Source organism: Papio anubis, chromosome 16 (assembly GCF_008728515.1).
Source record: "Papio anubis isolate 15944 chromosome 16, Panubis1.0, whole genome shotgun sequence".
Taxonomy (NCBI): domain Eukaryota; kingdom Metazoa; phylum Chordata; class Mammalia; order Primates; family Cercopithecidae; genus Papio; species Papio anubis.
In genome coordinates, this window is record NC_044991.1 from 63,049,313 (window position 1) to 63,073,093 (window position 23,781).

General features: G+C 43.8%; 1 protein-coding gene and 1 non-coding gene across 4 annotated transcripts in view; both read left to right on the plus strand.

Moving 5' to 3' along the window:
- Positions 1-23,781, plus strand: part of PHF20 (PHD finger protein 20) — a 191,270-nt gene that overhangs the window by 117,636 nt on the left and 49,853 nt on the right. For all 3 annotated transcript variants that reach the window (XM_031656713.1, XM_031656714.1, XM_031656715.1), the window contains one exon: positions 15,138-15,416. In XM_031656713.1, coding sequence (XP_031512573.1) covers positions 15,138-15,416 — 279 coding nt within the window. The remainder of the gene's footprint in view (positions 1-15,137; positions 15,417-23,781) is intronic.
- LOC116270931 lies at positions 3,467-3,609 on the plus strand. Its single transcript, XR_004179226.1, has one exon. It is a non-coding gene; the product is annotated as a U4 spliceosomal RNA (small nuclear RNA).

Sequence of the window (23,781 nt, forward strand, 5' to 3'; positions counted from 1 at the left end):
TCATTCACCAGGAATGTATTACGTAAGTAAGCAGGAAATAGGGCGGGACCATGACCATCTTCAGAAGCATCCAGCCAGGCCCCTGGAAGCTGGGATGCTGCGTTAGTCACTCTTTAGTGATTGCTGTCCTGAGCTGGTGCCACAGTCTTGCGTTTTTAAACTGAGATGGAGTCACAATCTGATAAATTGGTGTGAAGGAGGCTCGTGGGCAGCAGGAGGAGGAGGAGCTGGGAGGGCAACACATCTAGTCCAGAGCTAACTGTTCCAACCTAATTCTGGCATTTGGGGCAGCTCTGCCACCTTGTGGAATGAGTGCTCAGTGATTTTTGTGGGGGCTGAGTGCATACATCTGCATTCCAGGGGCTAGCCTTGAAATGTTCACCAGGACTATATGTGGGTGTGGTTCCTTTCCTTCCACTTAGGTATTTATGGCTTCAAAGTATTCTTCCTATGTATATAGATGCATATTTTTTCCTGAATATTTATTTTAGGAAGTTTTTATTTTGAAATAATTTAGATTTATACACCTATGTAGTGTGGGTTAAAAAAATGACAAAAAATAATTTTAGATTTATAAAAAAGTTGCAAAAATAGCAAAAAGATTTCCCTTATACCTTTCCCTATGTTGGAAAATATAGATTCCCCAATTGCTAGCGATTTACCAAGTTAGCTTTATTATTCTCTCCCAGATTTTATTTTATTTTATTTTTTGAGATGGAGTCTTACTCAGTTGCCCAAGCTAGAGTACAGTGGCGAGATCTTGGCTCATTGCAACCTCCGCCTCCTGGGTTCAAGCAATTCTCCTGTCTCCGCCTCCCGAGTAGCTGGAATTACAGGCACACGCCACCATGCCTGGCTAATTTTTTTTGTATTTTTAGTAGAGATGGAGTTTCACCATGTTGGTCAAGCTGGTCTTGAACTCCTGACCTCAAGTGATCTACCCACCTTGGCCTCCCAAAGTGCTGGGATTACAGGCGTGAGCTACTGTGCCCAGTCCGCTCCCAGATTTTTTAATGTAGTTTTTTGAATTGTTTGAAAATAAATTGCCGACCTTTAACTCTGAATATTTCAGTGTATAGTTCCTGAAAACAAGGACGTTCTCTTTCGTTCACACAATATAATCAAAATCAAGACGTTTAAAAACTTTGCCATTTGTTCTAATAATGTTCTTTGTGGCAAAAATGGGGTGAATTTTTTTTTATTTCTGGTCAAGATCCAATCCAGGAACACATGTTGAATTCAGCTGTCATATTTCTTTTGTCTCCTTTAATCTGAAACAGACCTTCTGTCTTCTACTTTTTTTTTTTACTGGAGTGAGGGACAGGGGAATAAGCTTTTTTTTTTTTTTTTTTTTAATGACCTTCACATTACATTTCTGAAGAATATGATGTCCCTCAATTTGGGTTTTTCTGATGTATCCTCATAATTTGATTTGGGTTATTCACTTTTCACAGAAATACCACATAAGTGATGTGTCCTTTTCAGGTGCATTCTATCAGGAAGCACATGAAAACCTCTTTGTCCCATTTATTGGTGACATTAACTTTTGTCACTTACCTAAGGTAGTATCTACCAGCTTTTTCTACTGTAAGGCTGTTATTACCCCTATATAATGAATATATTTCTTGTGAGAGAAACTTTGAGACTATGTAAATATCTTATTTCTTCATCAAACTTTCACCCATTATTTTAGCATCTACTGGTATTTTTTTCCTGAAACCGTTTTTACTGTGATGGCTGTCAAATGGCGATATCCAACTTTCATCATTCCTTCAACAGGTATTAGTTTATATTCTGTCTTAGGGGGCTGTATCTCCCTTCTTTCCTTCCTTTCCTTATTTGTTTATCCGCATGGGCTCATGGATTCTTATGTCGTTCTATGGGTTGTACTCTGTTTCTATCATTATTTTAATGCCAAAAAAATTATAATCTTGAGATCATATCAGTAAATACTTTTTTTTTTTTTTTTTTTTGAGACAGAGTCTCACTCTGTTGTCCAGGCTGGAGTGCAGTGATGAGATCTCTGCTCACTGCAACTTCTGCCTCCTGGGTTCAAGAGATTCTCCTGCCTCAGCCTCCCGAGTAGCTGGGATTACGGGTGCCCACTACCACACCCAGCTTTTTTTTTTTTTTTTTGGTAGCGTTAGTAGACACTGATCCAGGCCGGTCTCGAACTGTTGACCTCAAGTGATCCACCCGCCTCACCCTCCCAAAGTGTTGGGATTACAGGTGTGAGCCACTGTGCCTGGCCTCAGCTAATCCTTTGATTGCTTTTTGATGCTTCAAGTTGAAAAAGTTATTCCTTCACAGACATGAACAATATTTTATTCATTATGTTATGTTAACTATATATCAAAAAGGTATCAAACTCCTGGGCCACATGATGTCATTGCTGACAAGAATACCAACTGTGTTGGGCCTTGGTCCTGAGGGAACACATGACAATGAGGAATGACTCTTTTCCCCTGGCTGGAGAAGTGACAAATAACAGGATCCAGGAGCAGATGTTAAGTGCTGATGATGAGGTACAGCAGATAGTCATTTGTGGCAGGAGTTGATGGCGTGTGGTCCCTGAGAGCCAGGGCCATCTAGATGTCTTCCTGTTTGTGGAGTGAGCTGGGTCTGGATGGAAGTGAAAACTTGGCTGAGCCAGGGAGGAATGGCAGGAAGAGGGCACAGGCCAAACAGGGGTGTGAACTGCGAGAGCATGAAGCAGTTGTTGGAGTAGGAGCTGAGGCCTCCTTGTGGATGAGTGGGAGGTACGTTTGGAAGCAAGATGCTGCTTGGGGTGACTTGGGCCTTGAGTGCCAGACTGAGCATTGCCTGCCAGATTGAATATCACCATCATCGTAATCTAATCATAGTCATCCAGTTGTGAGGTCATCTGATACTGGCAATGGGCATACAAAATATTAAATAGGATATTTATTTCTAAGCCAAGTTTCACAAAACAATTTACAAACTTTTTTTAGTATAAACATAGTGTATGCTTACTATAAAAGGAAAAGTATATAACTATTCAAGTATATATAGATCCCACTCTATATTATCTGTTGCTGTGTGACAGTATTACCACAAATATAGTAGCTGAAACAACACATTTGTTTTCTAACAGTTTCTGTGGGTGAGGAGTTCAAGCATAGCTTAGCCAGGTCCTCTGCAAACTTATAATCCAAGGGTTGGCTCGGGCTGTATTCTTATCTGAGCACTCTACTGGGGAGGGTTCCAGGCTTACCTGATGGTTGGTGGCATTCAATCCTCGTAGACTGTCAGACTGAGGGCCTTGGTTTTTGCTGGTGCACTCAGTTCCTTGCCTCATGTAGAGTAGCTCACAACGTAGCAGCTTGTTTCACTAAGACACCGAGGAAGAGTGTTTCCTAGTAAGACAGACACTGTAGTCTTACCTAATACAATCATAAAAGTGACATACTGCCTCCTTTGCCATATTCTGTTAGAGACAGGTTACAGCTTTGCCCAGTGGCAGTATCCTAGCTAATGAGGTTTATCCGAGGTGTGATTATTAAAATAATTGAAAACTTTTCCTAATACACTGCAGTGACAACTTGCAGCATAGGTTGGCAATGGCAATTTTTGACATCTCTATGGAGACTGAATTAAAATTAAAAAAAAAAAGAAGTTATAGGTTCGGCCCACACTCAAGAAGAAGAGATTATATCGGGGCATGAATACCAGAAGGCAGGGATCATTAAGAAACATTTTAGGGTTTAACTCCATACCCTCCCTCGAAAATAGATAACGAAAACACTGCTTAGGGTTACCTTTTTTTTTTTTTTTGAGACAGAGTTTCGCTCTTGTTGCCCAGGCTAGAGTGCAATGGCACGATCTCGACTTACAACCTCCGCCTCCCGGGTTCAAGCAAATCTCCTGCCTCTATCTCCTGAGTAGCTGGGATTACAGGCTTGCACCACCACGCCTGGCTAATTTTGTATTTTTTAGTAGAGATGGGGTTTCTCCATGTTGGTCAGGCTGGTCTCCAACTCCCGACCTCAGGTGATCCACCTACCTTGACCTCCCAAAGTGTTGGGATTACAAGCATGAGCCACCACGCCTGGCCTAGGGTTACCATTATTAAAAGCAAAATTTGTGGACCATTTTTCTCTGCACATACCAAAGTATAGTAGTAATTTAGGAGCAACAAGAGCAAAGGGTGACTCTTGAGATTTTGAGCCTGGATGCCCAGGAGAGAGCTCTGTGCTTTTTCTTGATTCCTCCAAACAATAATTTGTTAAACAGGAGGGAGAGGACAGAGCATGTAAATGATGATGCCAGTAACTACTTGGAAATAGTGATTTTCATACTGCTTTTAAAAGAGGAATAAATTGGTTTCAGTAGATGACCTTACCCCAAGAGTAATTGAGTTCTCCCTCACTTTTGAACCAGAACCTTTGAGGATTTAATTTACAATATTTTCTTCTGGGCATGGTGACTTATGCCTGTAATCCCAGCACTCTGGGAGGCTGAGGCAGGAGGATCACTACTTGAGCCAAGGAGTTGGAGATAAGCCCTGGGCAACATAGGGAGACCCTCATTGCTCTTTTTTTTTTTTTTTTTTTAATAATAATTTACATGTCTTCTGCCCTCTGTCTTTGAGTAACTGCTCCCATGTTAACAAGAACCATATTAATACGCTAAGAGTGGATGATGTCACTTAGCTGGCGTCACCAACTCCTGCCATGTATATTCTAAATGAACTATCCTCCCATAGGGGAATACACACCTGTGTGTGTAGACTCTGCCCCAGCAGGCCCATTTGACAACCAGTGGCTCTCTTAGTTTCTTTTTTCTGTTTGTTTTTTTGAAATGGAGTCTCGCTGTGTCACCTGGGCTGGAGTGCCCTGGCACAATCTCGGCTCACTACAACCTCTGCCTCTGGGCTCGAGCGATTCTCCTGCCTCAGCCTCCTGAGTAGCTGGGATTATAGGTGCACACCACTATGCCCAGCTAACTTTTGTATTTTTAGTAGAGACGGGGTTTCGCCTTGTTAGCCAGGCTAGTCTCAAACTCCTGACCTCGTGATCTGCCCATCTCGTCCTTCCGAAGTGCTGAGATTATAGGCGTGAGCCACCATGCCCGGCCCTATTCATAATTTTCTATTTTGCTGATAATATTTTGAGTTTTATTTTTTATTTTGAGAGAATCTCATTCTGTCACCCAGGCTGGAGTGCTGTGGCACCATCTCAGCTCACGGCAACCTCCACCTCCTGGGTTCAAGCAATTTTTGTGCCTCAGCCTCCTGAGTAGCTGGGACAACAGACACGCACCACCACGCCCGGATAAATTTTTGGATTTTTAGTAGAGACAGAGTTTCACCATGTTGGCCAGGCTGGTCTTCAACTCCTGACCTCAAGTGATCTGCCCGCCTCAGCCTCCCAGACTGCTGAAATTACACGCATGAGCCACTGTGCTTGGCCATATTTTGAGTTTTATTCATATAGTTATACCACACATATTCTGTTTCTTAATTTTTAAAATTTATTATTATTTTAAAATTATTTTTGAGACAGGGTCTCACTCTGTTGCTTAGGCTGTAGTCTCAGTGGTGCAATCTCGGCTCACTGCAACCTCCATCCCCAGGTTCAAGTGATTCTCCCACCTCAGCCTCCCGAGTAGCTGGGACTACAAGCATGCACCACCATGCCTGGCTAATTTTTGTATTTTTTGGTAGAGACAGGGTTTCCTCATGTTGTCCAGGCTGGTCTTGAACTCCTGACCTCAAGTGATCCACCCACCTTGGCCTCCCAAAGTGCTGGGATTACAGGCATGAACCACCCCCCCCAGCACTATTTATTTATTTTTTGAGACAGGTTCTGTCTCATGCTGTTGCCCAAGCTGGAGTGCAGTGGTGGGATCATGGCTTACTGCAGCATTGACCTTCTGGGTTCAGTCTATCCTCCTGCCTCAGTCTCCTGAGTAGCCGAGACTATGGGTACGTGCCACCACACCCAGCTACTTTTTGTATTTTTTTGTAGAGATGAGGGTCTCACTATGTTGCTCAGGCTGGTCTTGAACTCCTGGGCTCAAGTTATCCACCCACCTTGGCCTCCCAAAGTGCTGGAATTACAGGTGCGAGCCATTATGCCTGGTCTATTTTAAAATGTAGAATATTTTTGCGGAATGCATAATTTCAATGTTCCTATTGTGATTTTGTTAATTACCACTAATCCTTCATTGTTTGATTAATAAAGTAGGGCAATTAGATGTTAGAATTTTGCAGATTATACCAGTGACACATGGCCCCTTAGCTAGGATTATGCATAACTTATGATTGTTTTGAGCAAAGAACTGTGAGGTCAGTGACAACAATAATGACAAGTAATATTCAAGTAACCTCTTGCTGTTAATACTGGCTTTTGTGGCCAGGCACGGTGGCTCACGCCTTGTAATCCCAACACTTTGGGAAGCTGAAGTGGCGGATCACCTGAGGTCAGGAGTTCAAGACCAGCCTGGCCAAAAGGGTGAAACCCTGTCTCTACTAAAAATACAAAATAGGCTGGGCGCAGTGGCTCAAGCCTGTAATCCCAGCACTTTGGGAGGCCGAGTCGGGTGGATCACAAGGTCAGGAGATTGAGACCATCCTGCCTAACACGGTGAAACCCTGTCTCTATTAAAAAATACAAGAAACTAGCCGGGCGAGGTGGCGGGCGCCTCTAGTCCCAGCTACTCGGGAGGCTGAGGCAGGAGCATGGTGTGAACCCGGGAGGTGGAGCTAGCAGTGAGCTGAGATCCGGCCACTGCACTCCAGCCTGGGCGACAGAGCAAGACTCCATCTCAAAAAAAAATAAATAAATAAAAATAAAAAATAATTAGCTGGGCATGGTGGCACATGCCTCTAATCGTAGCTACTCGGGAGGCTGAGGTTGGAGTATTGCTTGAACCCTGGAGGTGGAGGTTGCAGTGACCCAAGATTGCTCCACTGCACTTCAGCCTGGTTGACAGAGTGAGACTCTGTCTCAAAAACAAAACAAACAAACAACAGCAAAACAAAACTGGGTTTTGTCTTTAACTGCCTCATGGAAACATATAGGAGACTTGTGAAATAAGTATTCTTATTCCCATTTAACAATGAGGAAACAGTCTTGGAGAGGCTAGCTCCCATGTTTGATGTGACAGTACACTAACATAAGTAAGAGAAGTAAAGAATGCAACATATTGTAGGCCGGGCACAGTGGCTCATGCTTGTAATCCCAGCACTTTGGGAGGCCAAGGTGGGTGGATCACCTGCAGTCAGGAATTTGAGACCAGCCTGTCCTAAATGACGAAACCTGGTCTGTACTAAAAATACAAAAATTAGCCGGGTGTGATGGCGGACACCTGTAATCCCAGCTACTCGGGAGGCTGAGACAGAAGAATCGCTTGAACCCAGGAGGCAGAGGTTGCAGTGAGCTGAGATCATGCCACTGCACTCCAGCCTGGGCGACAGAGAGAGACTCCGTGTCCAAAAAAAAAAAAAAAAAAAAAAAAAGCAGCACATTGGATATTTCAATATTTTAGAAAAAGGAATGAACAAAACCAACTGTTATACAAATAGAAAGGGAAGGACTACAGGATCCATAAAGTACTTACAGGAAATCTTCAAGGCAGGACAGAATCTTTTCTGCGGAGAGACCGGGGTGAAGGCATTGTGCAAGGAGGTGGTATTTGAAGGATGAGCAAGACTTGGTTTGCAAGTGGGAACAACATGCCAAATAGAGGGAACCACATGGTCTAGACTGGCTGAACTGGCAGCCTTTATTGTGCATACAGAGGGCTCCTTTTGGCTGTAGTGTGCAAAACTTAGGATAAGGTTGTGAAGTCTGGAAAATATAATTTTTCATATCTCTAAAAATTTGGGTTCAAAAGTAAAATAGTCCACTTTGCAAAACCTTCATGAGAAAGGGATGATTGCTTAAGTCTTGGTGTTTATGTGTCTTTTTTATTGTTCTATTTTTAAATATTATTTATTTATTTACTGTTTGAGACAGAGTTTGTCACTTTGTTGCCCAGGCTGGAGTGCAATGGTGCAATCTCAGCTCACTGCAACCTCCGCCTACCGAGTTCAAGCGATTCTCCTGCCTCGGCCTCCCAGGTAGCTGGGACTACAGGCATGCACCACCATGCCCAGCTGATTTTTTTTTTTTTAATATTTTTAGTAGAGACGGGGTTTCACCATGTTGGCCAGGCTGGTCTCGAATTCCCAATCTCAAATGATCCGCCCACCTCAGCCTCCCAAAGTGCTGGGATTATAGGCGTGAGCCACCAGGCCCGGCCAATTTTGTATTTTTAGTAGAGATGGGGTTTTACCATGTTGGTCAGGCTGGTCTCGAACTCCTGACCTCAGGTGATCCACCTGCCTCAGCCTCCCGAAGCGTTGGGATTACAGGCATGAGCCACCACATCTGGCCTTTTTTGTTGTATTATATTTTAACATATCCTAAACATTTTCTCATCATTAAAAAGTTAGCATAAACATTTTATTCATATATAATATTTTTATCTACTTTTTTTCTTTAGAGCTCTATTTCTGGAAGAATCTACTTTTTGATTTGTGGTTCTGAAATTATAGCAAATTGTGTAATTTATCAGATTTTGTCACAGGCTATAATACATAACTGATTCATACCCTATTTGCAGCTTTTCTCACTCTGATGCTTGTGTTGATTGTTTTTTCCAGCAGTGCAGGGTAGATTATCAACTGGCTTATAATCAGAAGAGCTTGCTTGTATCACAGTGAGTTATACTTCACTGATTTCACTGGGGAATCTTACTTCCTGAGCTTCCATGGTTAAAGATTTGTAATGCTCAAATCTTCTTTTGATGTTTATTCCATCAGAGAAAAAGCAGCAACTACTTTGTCTTAGTGTTGCCAAATTGAAAAGAGCCTTTGGTTTGGCCAGGGTCTTTGTGATGGTGCCACCTGGCAGTGTCTTCCCTCCTGAGGAGCATCCCTGCTCACCTGAGCCTCTCTGATCCTAATACTGCCTGTCAGATGCAGCTGGTCCACCCGAGTGCCAAGCTTGCGCTCCTTTGGAGTTTCAGCTGTACTAACTTTTGCTTAGCTGTGAGGAATCAAGGATTTTGCTTTTGCTGGGGGAGGAGTTTTTATCCTGTAAACTGAACTTGCTTCCTTTGAAGGGTTTACTGGATTGGCAGATTATTGGTCCAGTCATATCTATCTTTCAACATAGTTTGGCCATGTCTTTTTTTTTTTTTTTTTTTTTTGAGATGGAGTTTTGCTCTTGTCACCCAAGCTGGAGATCAATGGTGTGATCTCACCTCACTGCAACCTCCGCCTCCTGGGTTCAAGCAATTCTCCTGCCTCAGCCTCCCAGGTAGCTGGGATTACAGGCATGCACCACCACACCTAGCTAATTTTTGTATTTTTAGTAGAGATGGGGTTTTGCCATATTGGCCAGGTTTGTCTTGAACTCTTGACCTCAATTGATTTACCCACCTTGGTCTCCCAAAGTGCGGGGATTACAGGCGTGAGCCACCATTCCTGGCCAGTCATGTCTTTTTCTTTTTTCCTTTTGTTTTCTGACAGAGTTTGGCTCTTGTTGCCCAGGCTGCGGTGCAATGGTGTCATTGCAGCTCATTGCAACCTCCGCCTAGCAGGTTCAAACGATTCTCCTGCCTCAGCCCCCCAAGTAGCTGGGATTACAGGCACCTGCCACCACGCCCGGCTAATTTTTTGTATTTTTAGTAGAGATGGGGTTTCACTATGTTGGCCAGGCTGGTCTTGAGCTTCTGACCTCAGGTGATCTGCCTGCCTTGGCCTCCCAAAATGCTGGGATTACAGGCATGAGCCACCGTGCCCCACCAACATGTACTGTTACTTACGTTTTAAAAAGATAAAACAATGTTCAGTATTTTGGTGGAACAAGCCTGGTACTATCCTGCATTATATAAAGTGAGTATTAAAAATGAAAATCTTTAGGTGTCATAGTAAAAGATGTCCCAAAAGGTGGAGATAATAATCCCACTGATAGGTGAATAGTCATACTAGGAACCTTATAGTTGGTTTTGAATTTCACACTTTTCAGGAGGACGTAGACAAAATGAAATTCTTACAGGGTGATATGTGTTCCAGCCAGGGCATATGAAGACTGGTTGAAGAAATGTTTCACACTTGGTTGATAATTATAATAGCTGTCTCCAGCTATGTTCCAGAAATAACATAAGCCTGCTTATGATATATTTTATATTTGAAATGATAATGGCTTCCATGTGTTGATCACCTACTTTGTGCCAAGTACATACATTATTCATAACCTTTTCTCCAACTCTTTGAAATAGGTTGTATTCTTCCCTGAAGAATCTGGATAATTAGACTAGCTTGCACAGCTAATTTATGCTGCTAATGAAAGGTAGACCTGGGATTTAATGTTGTGCTTTTTGTATTATACCATACTGACTCTGGCAGGAGCATGCAGTGAGGCTGTGGGTGGTGGGCACTTCCCCTCTTCTGCTTATGATTAGGTTAATTCCTGAAATTTAAAATGACATTGAATAGTCGTAGTAGACAGTATTAATTGAACACTTATTATGTGCCGTACACCTTTCTAGGCTCTTTGCATGTATTATTTAATTCTCACAACTCAGCGAAGTTGTTACCATTATCGTCTCCATCCTGCACATGGGGAAATTGAGTCTAGGGGTGTAGGTGGAAGAACTTGGGTTTGAAATAGGCTGTCCAGCTGCAGAACCCACACTTAGCCCCTGTGCTGTTTGCTTTATGTAGATGACCATTGTGTGTACACACGAGTGCAAAGTTTTTGTTTTTGTTTTTGAGACGGAGTCTCACTCTTGTCACCGAGGCTGGAGTGCAATGGTACGATCTCGGCTCACTGCAGTCTCCACCTCCAGGTTCAAGTGAGTCTCCTGCCTCGATCTCCTGAGTAGCTGGGTCTACAGGGGTGCACCACCATGCCCAGCTAATTTTTCTTTTCTTTTTTTTTCTTTTTTTGAGACAAAGTCTCACTCTGTTGCCCAGGCTGGGGTACAGTGGCGTGATCTTGACCCACTGCAACCTCTGCCTCCTGGGTTCAAGCAATTCTTCCACCTCAGCCTCCGAAGTAGCTGGGACTACAGGCACGTGCCACCATGCCTGGCTAATTTTTCTCATTTTAGTAGAGACGGGGTTTTACCATGTCGGCCAGGCTGGTCTTGAACTCCTGACCGCAAGTGATCTGCCTGCCTCAGCCTCCCAAAGTGCTGGAATTATAGTTGTGAGCCGCTGCACAGGGTTCCAGCCTTAGTCTTTTGTGACGTGCAAAATGGCAAGTTTATATGATTTAACCTAATATAGATCAAGAGAAGGATATTCCAAACAAACTATTTTTTGTTTTAGGAAAGAATTTGATGTATTAAAGGTTTGTGTTTTGAGCTTCTCCACTGACATACTTTTCCTGTCCAATTATTTGTCTGAGAAGTGTGTATTCTATTTCACATTGTGTCACTTTTACTTCTCCTTTTTATTTTATTTTTTTGAGACAGAGTTTCGCTCTTGTTGCCCAAGCCAGAATGCAATGGCGTGATCTCAGCTACTGCAACCTTTGCCTCCGGGTTCAAGCGATTATCCTGCCTCAGCCTCCCGAGTTGCTGGGATTATAGACACACACCACCACGCCCAGCTAATTTTTTGTATTTTTAGTAGAAATGGGGTTTCACCATGTTAGCCAGGCTGGTCTGGAACTCCTGACCTCATATGATCCGCCTGCCTTGGTCTCCCAACGTTCTGGGATTATAGGCGTGAGCCACTGTGCCTGGCCAACTTTTTCTTCTCTTACCTGCAACTAACTGATCTGGCGTCTTTTATATCTCTTGTTATAGGTAGAAAGTGATTTTAAGGTATTCTGCTTTGGGATGTATGTGTATAGGTTTTTGTTGGTTTAAATTGGCTCTATAATAGCATCCTTCAGACCACCAAACCTAATTTTGAAATGTAGAGTATAATTTAGATCAAATTTAAGAATTTTAAAATTACTTCTGATTATGGGATGACACTTGAAAAAATAATCATAATACTTACCAAAGGTTTAACAGGCTACCTGCTTCCAGTGGAAATTGTGTGACTGTGTTTAAGAAAAATTTGATTAACTCGAGAAAGGTCCATTCATTGCACATTGAATTCCTAATTTTTAAAAAAAGGTCCATTTGATATATTCTTGGGTGACCAAATCTGTAGCATAGGAGTGACTTAAGGTGACTGTTTTCGTTGGTGGGAAGACATTCTAAAGGGAGTCCTCAAGAAACTGCATTTCTAACACACAAGAGGTTCTTGTGGCCCGCGGGTGGTGACTCACCTGTAATTCCAGCACTCTGGGAGGCCAAGGCGGGTGGATCACTTGAAGTCAGGCGTTCGAGACCAGCCTGGACCAGTCTCTACTAAAGCAACGAACAAAACAAAACAAAAAAAGATGGACATGGTGGTGGGCGACTGTAATCCCAGCTACTTGGGAGGCTGAGGCTGGAGAATCACTTGAACTGGGGAGGTGGAGGTTGCAGTGAGCTGAGATCTCACCATTGCACTCCAGCCTGGGAGACAAGAGCGAGATTCCGTCTCAAGGGAAAAAAAAAAAAAAAAAAAGTCCTTGTGATGGGTTTAGTTTTTGTCATTGGTGCCTGACCGACTATTGCCTTCTGCTTATTTGTTTTTTAGGGTCATGCTTTTATTGTCGCTTTGAAATTGATCATTGAATCCTATGAGTCCTCCTTATGCCTTCTACCTCCATTTAGTTAGCTGGTTTTTCTTGTAGTCTCTGGGTCCTTTTTGTTGTTGCTTCTTTTGCATTTATTATTATTATTGTTATTTTATTCATTTTTGACACAGGGTCTTGCTTTGTTGCCTAGGCTGAAGTGCAGTGGTGCAGTCATGGCTCACTGCAGCCTGAACCTGCTGGGCTCAAGGGATCCTCCCACCTGAGCCTCCTGGGTAGCTGGGACTATAGGCACATGCATCATGCCTGGCTAATAAAAAAAAAATATTTTTTTTGTACAGATGGGGTCTTGCTGAGTTGCCTACACTGATCTTGAGGATCCTGGCCTCAAGTGATCCTTTTTCCTTGGCCTCATTTATTGTTATTTTTAATTGACATGTAATAATTTTACATATTCATGTGGTACAGTGATATTTCCTTACATGTATACAATGTATAATGATTAAATCAGGATAATTAGCAAATCCATTACCTTGAACATTTATTTCTTTGTGTTCAGAACATTCAAAATCTGCTTTTCTAGCTATTTGAAGATATATAATAAATTATTATTAACTATAGTCACCCTATAGTGCTGTAGAATACTAGAACTTATTTGTCCTATTTTGGATCCTTTTTTTTGAGGCAGAGTCTTGCTCTGTCGCCCAGGCTCGAGTGCAGTGGTACGATTTCGGCTCACTGCAAACTCTGCCTCCCGGGTTCACGCCATTCTCCTGCCTCAGCCTCCCGGGTAGCTGGGACTACAGGCGCCTACCACCATGCCCAGCTAATTTTTTTTGTATTTTTAGTAGAGATGGTGTTTCACCGTATTAGCCAGGATGGTCTTGATCTCCTGACCTTGTGATCCACCCGCCTTGGCCTCCCAAAGTGCTGGGATTACAGGCATGAGCCACCACGCCCGGCCTTTCTTTTTTTTTTTTTTTTGAAACAGAGTCTTGCTCTGTCACTCAAGCTGTAGTGCAGTGGTGTGATCTTGGCTCACTGCAACCTCCGCCTCCCAGGTTCAAGCAATTCTTCTGCCTTAGCCTCCCGAGTAGCTGGGATTACAGGCATGTGCCACCATGCCTAGCTAATTTTTGTATTTTTAGTAGAGATGGGGTTTCACCATGTTGTCCAGGCTGGTCTCGAACTCGTGACCTCAGGTGATCCACCCACCTCGGCCTCCCAAAGTGCTGGGATTACAGGTGTGAACCACTGCACCTGGCCAATTCTGGATCCTTTTGATCAAAGTATGTCATAAAACAAAGTACGTGTTGAAATCTCAAAGACTCAGTACTAAAACCTTTGTAACTGTTACATTTCCCTTGCACAAAAACTGGCGTAAAATCTCTTAGGTTTCACAGAAAGATACTGAGGAATATTCCCTATTTCCGTCCACAAGGATGGGTACCAGGATGGTAGTGAATGTAAGTCTGGTCCAACTTGTAAGTACCAGCTTGAGATCCTTGATATTTAAAATTTTTATTTTATTTTATTATTATTATTATTATTATTATTATTATTATTTGAGACAGAGTCTGGCTCTGTTGCCCAGGGTGGCATGATCTCAGCTCACTGCAACTTCTGCCTTTGGGTTCAAGCGATTATCATGCCTCAGCCTCCCGAATAGCTAGAATTACAGGTGTGCTCCACGATGCCTGGCTAATTTTTTTGTTCGTTTGTTTTTTGTATGAGTCAAAGTCTTGCTCTTGTCTCCCAGGCTGGAGTGCAATGGCATGATCTTGACTCACTGCAGCCTCCGCCTCCCAGATTCAAACAATTCTCCTGCCTCAGCCTCCCAAGTGGCTGGGATTACAGGCACCTGCCACCATGCCTGGCTAATTTTTGTATTTTTAGTAGAGACGGGGTTTCACCATATTGGCCAGGCTGGTCTTGAACTCCTGACCTCAGGTGATCCACCTCCCTTGGCCTCCCAAAGTGCTGGGATTACAGGTGTGAGCCACCATGCCCAGCCCATTTTTTTGTATTTTTAATAAAGATGGGGTTTCACCATGTTGGTCAGGCTGGTCATGAACTCCTGATCTTGAGTGATCCACCTGCCTTGGCCTCCCAAAGTGCTAGGATTACAAGTGTGAGCCGCTCTGCCTGGCCTGAGATCCTTGATATTTTGTTTTGTTTTGTTTTATTTTGTTTTTTAAGGATTTTTTCCTTAAAGTATGTGAAACCCTGAAAACTTGTATGACTGTTGAAAATAAACATGTTGATTTCTTCTTCCTAAAGATGAATCACAGTTAAGTCTTATTTGACCTGAAGTTGTTTTCATTCTCTCTAAACAGTAATTTGAGGAGGTAATGGCAGTCTGATGTCTCAGGCTACATATGCACGCTAGTCTTTCACCTTCAGTTGTCATGTGTTAGTGCATGTTTTGTAATAACTGGGATAAATACAAGGAACCTTTGCTTTTGTTTTTATTTTTTTCAGTAACAAATACTTTTAAGAAAACAGATGATTTTGTGTCATCTAATGCACCAGCTGTCGACCTAGACCATAAGTTTAGATGCAAGGTTGTGGACTGTTTAAAATTTTTCCGCAAAGCGAAACTGTTGCACTATCACATGAAGTATTTCCATGGAATGGAGAAGTCACTGGAGCCAGAGGAGAGCCCGGGAAAGAGGCATGTCCAAACCAGGGGCCCTTCAGCTTCAGACAAGCCCAGCCAGGAGACCCTGACCAGGAAGCGGGTCTCTGCCAGTTCCCCAAGTAAGTATCTTCATTCTTCATTGTGTCATGGATGGCTCGGTTGCTTGGCCACAGTGCTTGTGTTTTCTGACACACAATGCAGGCATTAGGTTTGTCTGTTCCAGTTGAATCCCACAGGATTGAACATACTAAGTGATCCTCCGGGCTGCACCATGGAGCTGTGGCCTTCCTGCAGGCCACAGTTGCTTAGCCTCTGAAGGCCTTGCTGCTTCCAGTATCAGTGGGGACAGTCAAGCAAAGGGACCTCATTCAGAAGCCAGCAGGAGAACTCGTGCTCAGAGCAGCATGGGTGCCATTGTGCCACTCTCCCAAACCTGTGTGTTTTCCTTGCCAGCAGTACAAAAGAGCACGATAACCAAAAGGTGATATGTGATTCTACTGCCGGGTCCAAATGTGAATCCTGTTTCATCTTAAGTGCAACTGAAGATATTTATAATAGCACTGTTTATTTTGCATAGAAACCATAATAGTTGTAGTAGAGGTTACCATAAAATCTCATTTTATAACTTATTACAGAGAACCTTTTAGGAAATGTCTTCTAAAGCTTACAGAAATTGAAAAATTACATGTTTCCAGGGGAGTTTCAGAAGAATTAATGGATTTCCAATAAATTCTATAATCTTCCCAGCTTTTTACTTGCTATTGTAATATCGCTACCTACTTCTTGGCTTAAAGATTTTCTATTAAAACATGTAGGTATTAAATGGTGTATGGAACTCCTAGGACATCTGACAGTGTTCCCAGTAGAGTATACAATCAGGTTTCAGGATGGGCAGAGCCATGCAGACTAAGGTGAACTCTGACCCTCCGAGGGGTCAGCCTTCATTTATGCTGTCAAGACTTTGAATGTGCTGTATTATCCATTAGAAATATAATGCGAGGCCAAGCACAGTGTCTCATGCCTGTAATTCCAGTACTCTGAGAGGCCAAGGCGGGGGATCACCTGAGGTCAGGAGTTCGAGACCAGCCATACTAACATGGTGAAACCCTGTCTCTACTAAAAATACAAAAAAATTAGCGGGGCTTGGTGGTGCATGCCTGTAATCCCAGCTACTCTGGAGGTTGAGGCAGCAGAATCGCTTGAAGCCGGGAGGCAAAGGTTGCAGTGAACCGACATTGTGCCACTGCACTCCAGCCTGGGCGACTGAGTGAGACTCCATCTCAAAACAACAACCAAATAAGCTAGCATAAACTGATACAGATTATATGGTTTTGCTTATATAAAGTTCAAAAATGAGTCAGAACTAATTTATGGTATTTGAGGTCAGAACAGTCGTTACCTTTGGGAGGAGGTAGATAGGACTGGAAACTGGGCAGGAGGGAGACTTCTAGGGCTCCGGAAATGTTCTGTTTCCTGATCTGCATGGTGACTATACGGTGACTTTCATATTTCATTTATGAAAAAGTATTGATTTATATGTTTATTTGTGTGTACTTTTCTGTGTATGTTTTATGCTTCAATAAAAAGCATACTTAGGCAGGCATGGTGTTTCCTTTTATCTGTTTCCTTTTATCTGACTTACCTCCAAATTAATCTTCTTTTCAGTCCCATGGCACTAATCCAGGTTTCCCCTCTTGCCCTGGTTGTTGTGGTCATTTCTTAATCAGTTTCCCCCCATCATTCTTTACTCACTGTGGTTATCCATCATTTTGCCGTCAGATTGATCTTTGAAAGTAGAAACCTGATTATATCACTCTCTTGCTAAATAATGTGTAAGGACAGGATGATGCTTCTGAAAGCATAAGTTTTGGAGCTGGACACAAAGGTTGTGAATCCCATCTGTTCCCTCAGTCACTGTCGGACTCTCTTCAGGTCTTCAGACCTCGCTCTCTCTTTCTGAGTGTAAACCTGAGTTCTTGTAATTAGTTTATAAGCTAATCTTTTTCATGAGCCTATTTCAAGGCCTGGTATGGGGAAGTGGATTTCCTTCTTCTCCTTGCTTTCCATAATTTCATCCTTCTCATCCAGCCATATGTGGCTGAGGTGGGTGCATTTGTGTGAGCTCTCTAGCTGGATTCTGAGTGCTGTTGGGGAGGAATTATGTTGAGTCATCTTGAGTCACTGTAGTATCCCATGGGCTCTGCAGCACGTGGAAACAACCAGCACTGAAGGCTGGAGATTATGTTGAGTAAATGGAGATCATTGAGGTGTCAGGAGCCAGTAGAAATAGCAGGCACTGGATATCTTAATGGAGTGACATCTGGGCAGGATGAGGGTACAACACTGGAAGTAGGGTGCAGCCTACCCCAGACAGCACAAAGCTACCAGAGTCAGATTGTTTCAAAGACTAAGGCTTGACAGGCAAGAGGCCACTGAGGGACCCAGGGAAGTCCTGCTTGCCTGACCATCATGATGTGTGCTGTCTGTGCTAGGACATAGTACCTCTCCCTCTCCCTGTTCATGGTAATTGTCTGAGGAGGGAGTTTGCCCAGCATAATGTACCTCGGTGTGGGGCAGGTATTCCTGGCCAGATGCTGATCCACCACCTGGCTTTGGGATTCTTGGTTAACTGTACTTGCATGACTTGGTTTATGTTGAGTAATATGTGTCAGCTCACCTGAGTTTGAATACAGGCTCTACCACTTGCTTGCTCCAGGACCTTGGGCAGAGAACTTGCTAAACTTCAATTTTCCCATCTGTGAAATAGAGATAATAGTACTACCTACCTCATAACTTTGTTACAGTAAATGACCCAAGGGGAAATGCTTTGTAAAATGTCTGGCCTATAGTAAACTCTGAATATATAGTCTCTCTTTATTTCAGTGAAAGCATTTACCCAGGTAGTCAGAGATCTGAGTTCTGAACTCAGCCAACTACTGATGAGCTACGAAACCAATAGACAAGACATTGCCATTTTTGTATAATTAAGAAGCCTGAGTGATTGATTTTCTTTTATTTTGTCTTTCTTTCTTTTTTTTTTTTTTTTGAGTAATTGATTTTCTACTTTCATGTCTCACTCTTGGATCTCATGCATTATACTGACCTGGGATTTTAATCTCCTTAATACCGAAGGATCCTTTTCAATGAGATTTGGAAATTTCTTGGTGAACTGGAGATTTTTGTTTACCAGTTTTAAAAAATAAGGCCTGCTTGGCCGGGCGCAGTGGCTCAAGCCTGTAATCCCAGCACTTTGGGAGGCCGAGACGGGTGGATCACGAGGTCAGGAGATCGAGACCATCCTGGCTAACACGGTGAAACCCCGTCTCTACTAAAAAATACAAAAGCTAGCCGGGCGAGGTGGCGGGCGCCTGTAGTCCCAGCTACTCAGGAGGCTGAGGCAGGAGAATGGCGTGAACCCGGGAGGCGGAGCTTGCAGTGAGCTGAGATCCGGCCACTGCACTCCAGCCTCGGTGACAGAGTGAGACTCCGTCTCAAAAATAAATAAATAAATAAATAAAAATAAGGCCTGCTGTATACTCACTAAACTAGTAGGGGTGGACAATTATAAAATGCTTTAAGGGAAACGAGAGTCTTTTAAATCCCTGTGCTTTAACTTGTTGCCAAAAGGTTTTTTAAATCTTTATGTTTTAATTTGTTTAAAGTGTTTCTTTGTAAAATTGATCAATTTGGTGGAAGAATGTGCCGCACAGACCACTCACCCACTGTCTGATCATTTCTGTACCCTCTCAGTGAGGGCACAGCCTGATCATTTTTGTACCGTCTCAGTGAGGGCAGGATTTGTGCAGCCAGGAAGGAATGTACCCCCGCCCACATGTCAGGTGGACACAGCCTCCTAGACAACATGGCGATTACCCAAATGTATCTCCCATGCCTCATTGCCGATACGTTTAGCAGTTACCAGACCGAAGGAACTAGACCATCCATCTTGCTGTGATCTAGATGGAAAATTTAAAGCCTAGCCACCAGCCCTGACTGTGCCACTAACCAGCAAGAGCCTCGGTATTATCATATGTGGATGGGGCTCAGTAGACATGTGCAGCCTTTATCACGTAGCTGGCTATCAGTGAGAGTGAACATAGCAGTGTATGCTGAAGATTCTGTAGTGTGGCTGCCTCATTCTGCCCCAGCTCTCCAGAAGGCACCCCTCTTCCAGGCATCACCCCTTACCTTTCTCCCATCAAAGCCTTGCCCCAGTTTATCAGGGTTTTACTGGATACTTGACTAATCTGATAACCAAAAATTTGAAAGAACAGAACCAACTTAATAGTATCCTGGTTTCACCTCAGGCTTCTGAGAAAGCCCTTATCTCTAGGGTGGAATTTCAGACAGTGTGGGGAGTTTAGTTGGGGAGACGTTTCAGAGTGAGACTCTGATACCAGGCAACCTATGTTTTAGTTTACAGGCAGTGTGAACTTGACATTCTGCCTAAGTGAAAAACAGAATATTATAGGATTTGTGCTGCGTGTTGATAGTAACTGTAAAAAAGTACCCCCTTTATGCTGAAGGCTCTGATTTTTTTATTTTTATTTTTATTTTTGAGACAGAATCTCACTGTGTTGCCCAACCTGGAGTGCAGTGGCGTGATCTTGGCTCACTGCAACCTCTGCCTTCGGGGTTCATGCAATTCTCCTGCCTCAGCCTCCCAAGTAGCTGGGATTACAGGCATGCACCACCACACCCAGCTAATTTTTGTATTTTTAGTACAGATGGGGTTTTGCCATATTATCCAGTCTGGTCTTGAACTCTGGGCCTCAAGTGGTCCCAAACTTGGGTTCTAATGGATTTCTCTGATGGAGATTCCTGGGGCTTCTAGCAGAACCATTGGGACTCGAAAGTACCCTGCAGAAATTTCTTGGTTTTGGACTCCTCAATTTCTGGGCCAGTAAGTTTGAGCAGAAGTAGTAGTTTTGGTCTGAGAGCCCGTAGACTGATCTTAGTAGCAACCTGCCACTGTTCCCTTTGTGATCTCAGGCAGGTCTCTTCATAGATCTGATCTCCTCATTTCTTTTCTTTCTTTCTTTTTTTTTTTTTTTCGTTCTTGTTGCCCAGGCTGGAGTGCAATAGTGCGATCTTGGCTCACTGCAACCTCCGCCTCCCGGGTTCAAGTGATTCTCCTGCCTCAGCCTCCCGAGTAGCCAGGATTACAGGCATGCACCACCATGCCTGGCTAATTTTGTGTTTTTAGTAGAGACGGGGTTTCTCCATGTTGGTCAGGCTGGTCTCGAACCCCCGACCTCAGGTGATCTGCCCGCCTTGGCCTCCCCAAGTGCTGGGATTGCAGGCGTGAGCCACTGTGCCTGGCTGATCTCCTCATTTCTAAAGTGATGATGTAGAATTAGGTGTGCATGAGACCAGGCCCTTTCATGTGGGGAGAAAAGCTCATAAACAACGTGAGAAGGCTAAGTTCTGTGTTAGGAACATGTAAAGTGCTGTGGGAACACAGATTCAGATTTTGCCTGTAGGGTAGGAGCTGGACTGTTGAGAGGAGAAAGACATTTGAGTTAGGCCTTGCTGTGAATTGAATTGTGTCCTGCCTTCCTCCCTAAAATTCATCTGTTGAAGTCCTGACCCTCAGTGTGATGGTATTTGGCAATAATTAAGTTTAAATGATGTCACGAGCGTGGAGCCTTCATGATGGGATTAAGGGAATAGAAAGCTCCCCCTAGCCCCCCATATGAAGATGCAGCAAGAAGACAGCTCTCTGCAAGCTGGGAAGAGGGGCCTCACTTGGAACCAAATAGGCTGGGACCTTGATGTTGTACTTTCCAGCCTCCAGAACTGTGATAAAGAAATATCTGTTGTTTAAGCCACCCAGTCTGTAATGTTTTGTTATGACAGCTTGAGCAGACTAACCCATGCCTTGAGGAGTGAGGCTAGATAGGAGTTAGACTAGAAGCCGGGGAAGAGGAAAAGCATCCCTGTGCCAGGAATAGGCATAGCAAGGATTCAGAGGCATCAAGGGGAATAAACCAATCATCTGTCCCTAAGGTGTCCCTTCTGACGTCCCTTCTGTAATCCTGTTACTCATATGGTTCTTCTGCTCTCAGCCAAGCCTTTAGTTGCAAAGTGAATTTAGAAGGTCAGTTTAGATTTGCTTTTCCAAATGAGGTTTCTCACTATACCAGCATCACTTAATAAATTCTCTTCTAGGAGCCAGCTCAGGCTCCCTTGGGTTTCTTTCTGTGTAGGTGAGTTCAGTCCTGAATACAGGTTAGACTCAGAAAGAATTTTCTAGTGTCAAAGAGGGCCTCTCCTGTGCTTATTATTACTTATTGCTACATCTGTTTGGGTCATGTTCTCACCCTGGGTAAATCTCAGTTTTAGGCCAAAGTGAACCTTGGGGCACTGGAGTGGGTACCTCTTTGTTGCCATCCACAGCTTTTCTCATGGGACTACACTGGCCTTATCGCAGGAACATGTCCTCCTCCCCTTAAACAAAGAGAGCAGTGTGAGCTTAATTGGAATATGGATTATGGTGCCATAACAGAGATAACAACATAGCTGGCTAAAACCAGAGAAATTTATTTTCCTCTCAGGATGAACTGCAAGTTACCTGTGGTGGCTCTGCTCAGGCTCTGAAGGTTCCTGGGCCTTGCTTTCTCCCCATTGTTCCACCAGGCCCCAGGTGCTGCTCTTCTTTGGGGTCTAAAATGGCTCCCCCTGCTTGCTTATCTTTCAGCTGCTGGGAAGGGAAAGTATGCTCCTTTCTTTTAAGGGCACAACCCAGAAGTGCCACACATCACTTCTTATATCCCACAGGCAGAACATCTGCCACCCCTCTCCCAAGGGAACCTGGAACATGAACTCTTCCTATGGAAGAAGTGGAGAAATGGTGTTGGGGAGGGCGTTGCAACGTCTACCACATGAGCTAAGAAAAATGCAGGGCTTGAGGAGGGAGGGGTTATTGGAGGGTCGTCCTGGGTTGGTGTCTGGGTGGCACCCATGGTAGGGGACTAATAGGAGATGAGGTTGGGAAGGTAGACATGGTGAAATGACACTGGCAGGCCCTGAGTACTGCTTCTCTGACAGGCAGAGAGAACCCCTCTAAGCCCATATCTGCTTCTGTTCTGCCCTTGAGCTGCCACCCCCTTATGCAGATCAGAACATGCTCTGGTCATTGCTTGTCCCAGCCTCGTGGCTGAGCTCTGTTCTGTGGTGTACAAGCAGTTACCCCATAGGTGGTGGTGATGTTATTCTTTTCCCTCCTGGAAGCAGCGGTCTGATGACCATTGTCCATCTGCTCTCATAAGTCAGTGATTGGATGGAATACTCAAGAGTCAGCTGTATGGAGGAGCAAGAAGGCCTCTGGTATTTGTCTTGATGGACACCTGCAGCTTGGGGAGAGGACAAGTGGCCATCCTGGAGGAAAGCCTCGCCCTGCTTAGGCAACAAGCTGCTCTCTGATCCAGAGCCCTGGCAGGAAGTCACTCTTTGTCCAACCCAGTCACGGCAGCCGGGAGGAAGCTGTACAGCCAGTACATGCTCTGTGGGTCATGGAACAATTGGTAAAGCTGTCCAGAGAGAGAGCTGACAGCAGACCAGTGACCAGCACTGCTTTCCAGGGAAAGAGTATTGCAAGCAAGATAGTAACAACTGACATTTGAGTACCTCGTGCTGGGCGCTGTTCCAAGTTTGTTACTTGTATTGTCTTATTTAGTCATCAGCACTAAACCCTGTGAGGTGGGTGCTGTTATGCCTAATTTATGCTGTTATTCCACTGTGGTCTGAGAGTATGGTTGATATGATTTCAATGACTTGAATTCATTGATACTTGGTTTATGGCCAAGCACGTGGTCAATTTTAGGTTATTTGCCATTTGCAGACGGGTGGAATGTATAGTTTGTTGTTGCTGCATGGAGTACTCTGTAGATGTCTATTAGATTCAGTTGGTCATGTGTAAAATTTAAGTCCAGTATTTCTTTGTTTTTTGCCTCGATGATCTTTCTAATGCTGTGTCAGTGGGGTGTTGAAGTCCCCCACTAAAATTAGGTGGCTAAGTCTTTCTTTAGGTCTAGAAGTACTTGTTTTAAGAATTTGGATGCTCTAATGTTGGCATGTTAGGCATCTATAATGCCTAATTTATAGATTAGAAACTAAAGTGCAGATGAGATGGATTAATTTGAACCTGTATTTACAGCTCTAACAGGTGGTGGAGCTATGATTTGGATCTGTTGTGAAGCCCATACTCTCACCTTGAAACTCTGCTGTCTTTTATGATTCCAGGCCCTGGAGTGGGAAATAGGAGTGCCTCCCTGCAGGAGACTTCCTGTGCACATGGCCGTCTAGGGATTTCTGCCTATTGTCACCTTGTCTACCCCTGTTCCTCAGGGACTCACCTGGCTTAGCTCAGTCCTTGCTGGGCAATTCTCTGTGTCTTCTCTAGGGCCTGCAAGTTGTGCCACTGGAGTTTATAAATGACCACCATCTTTAGCCAGATAACCAGGCATGTCCTAGCATTGGGCA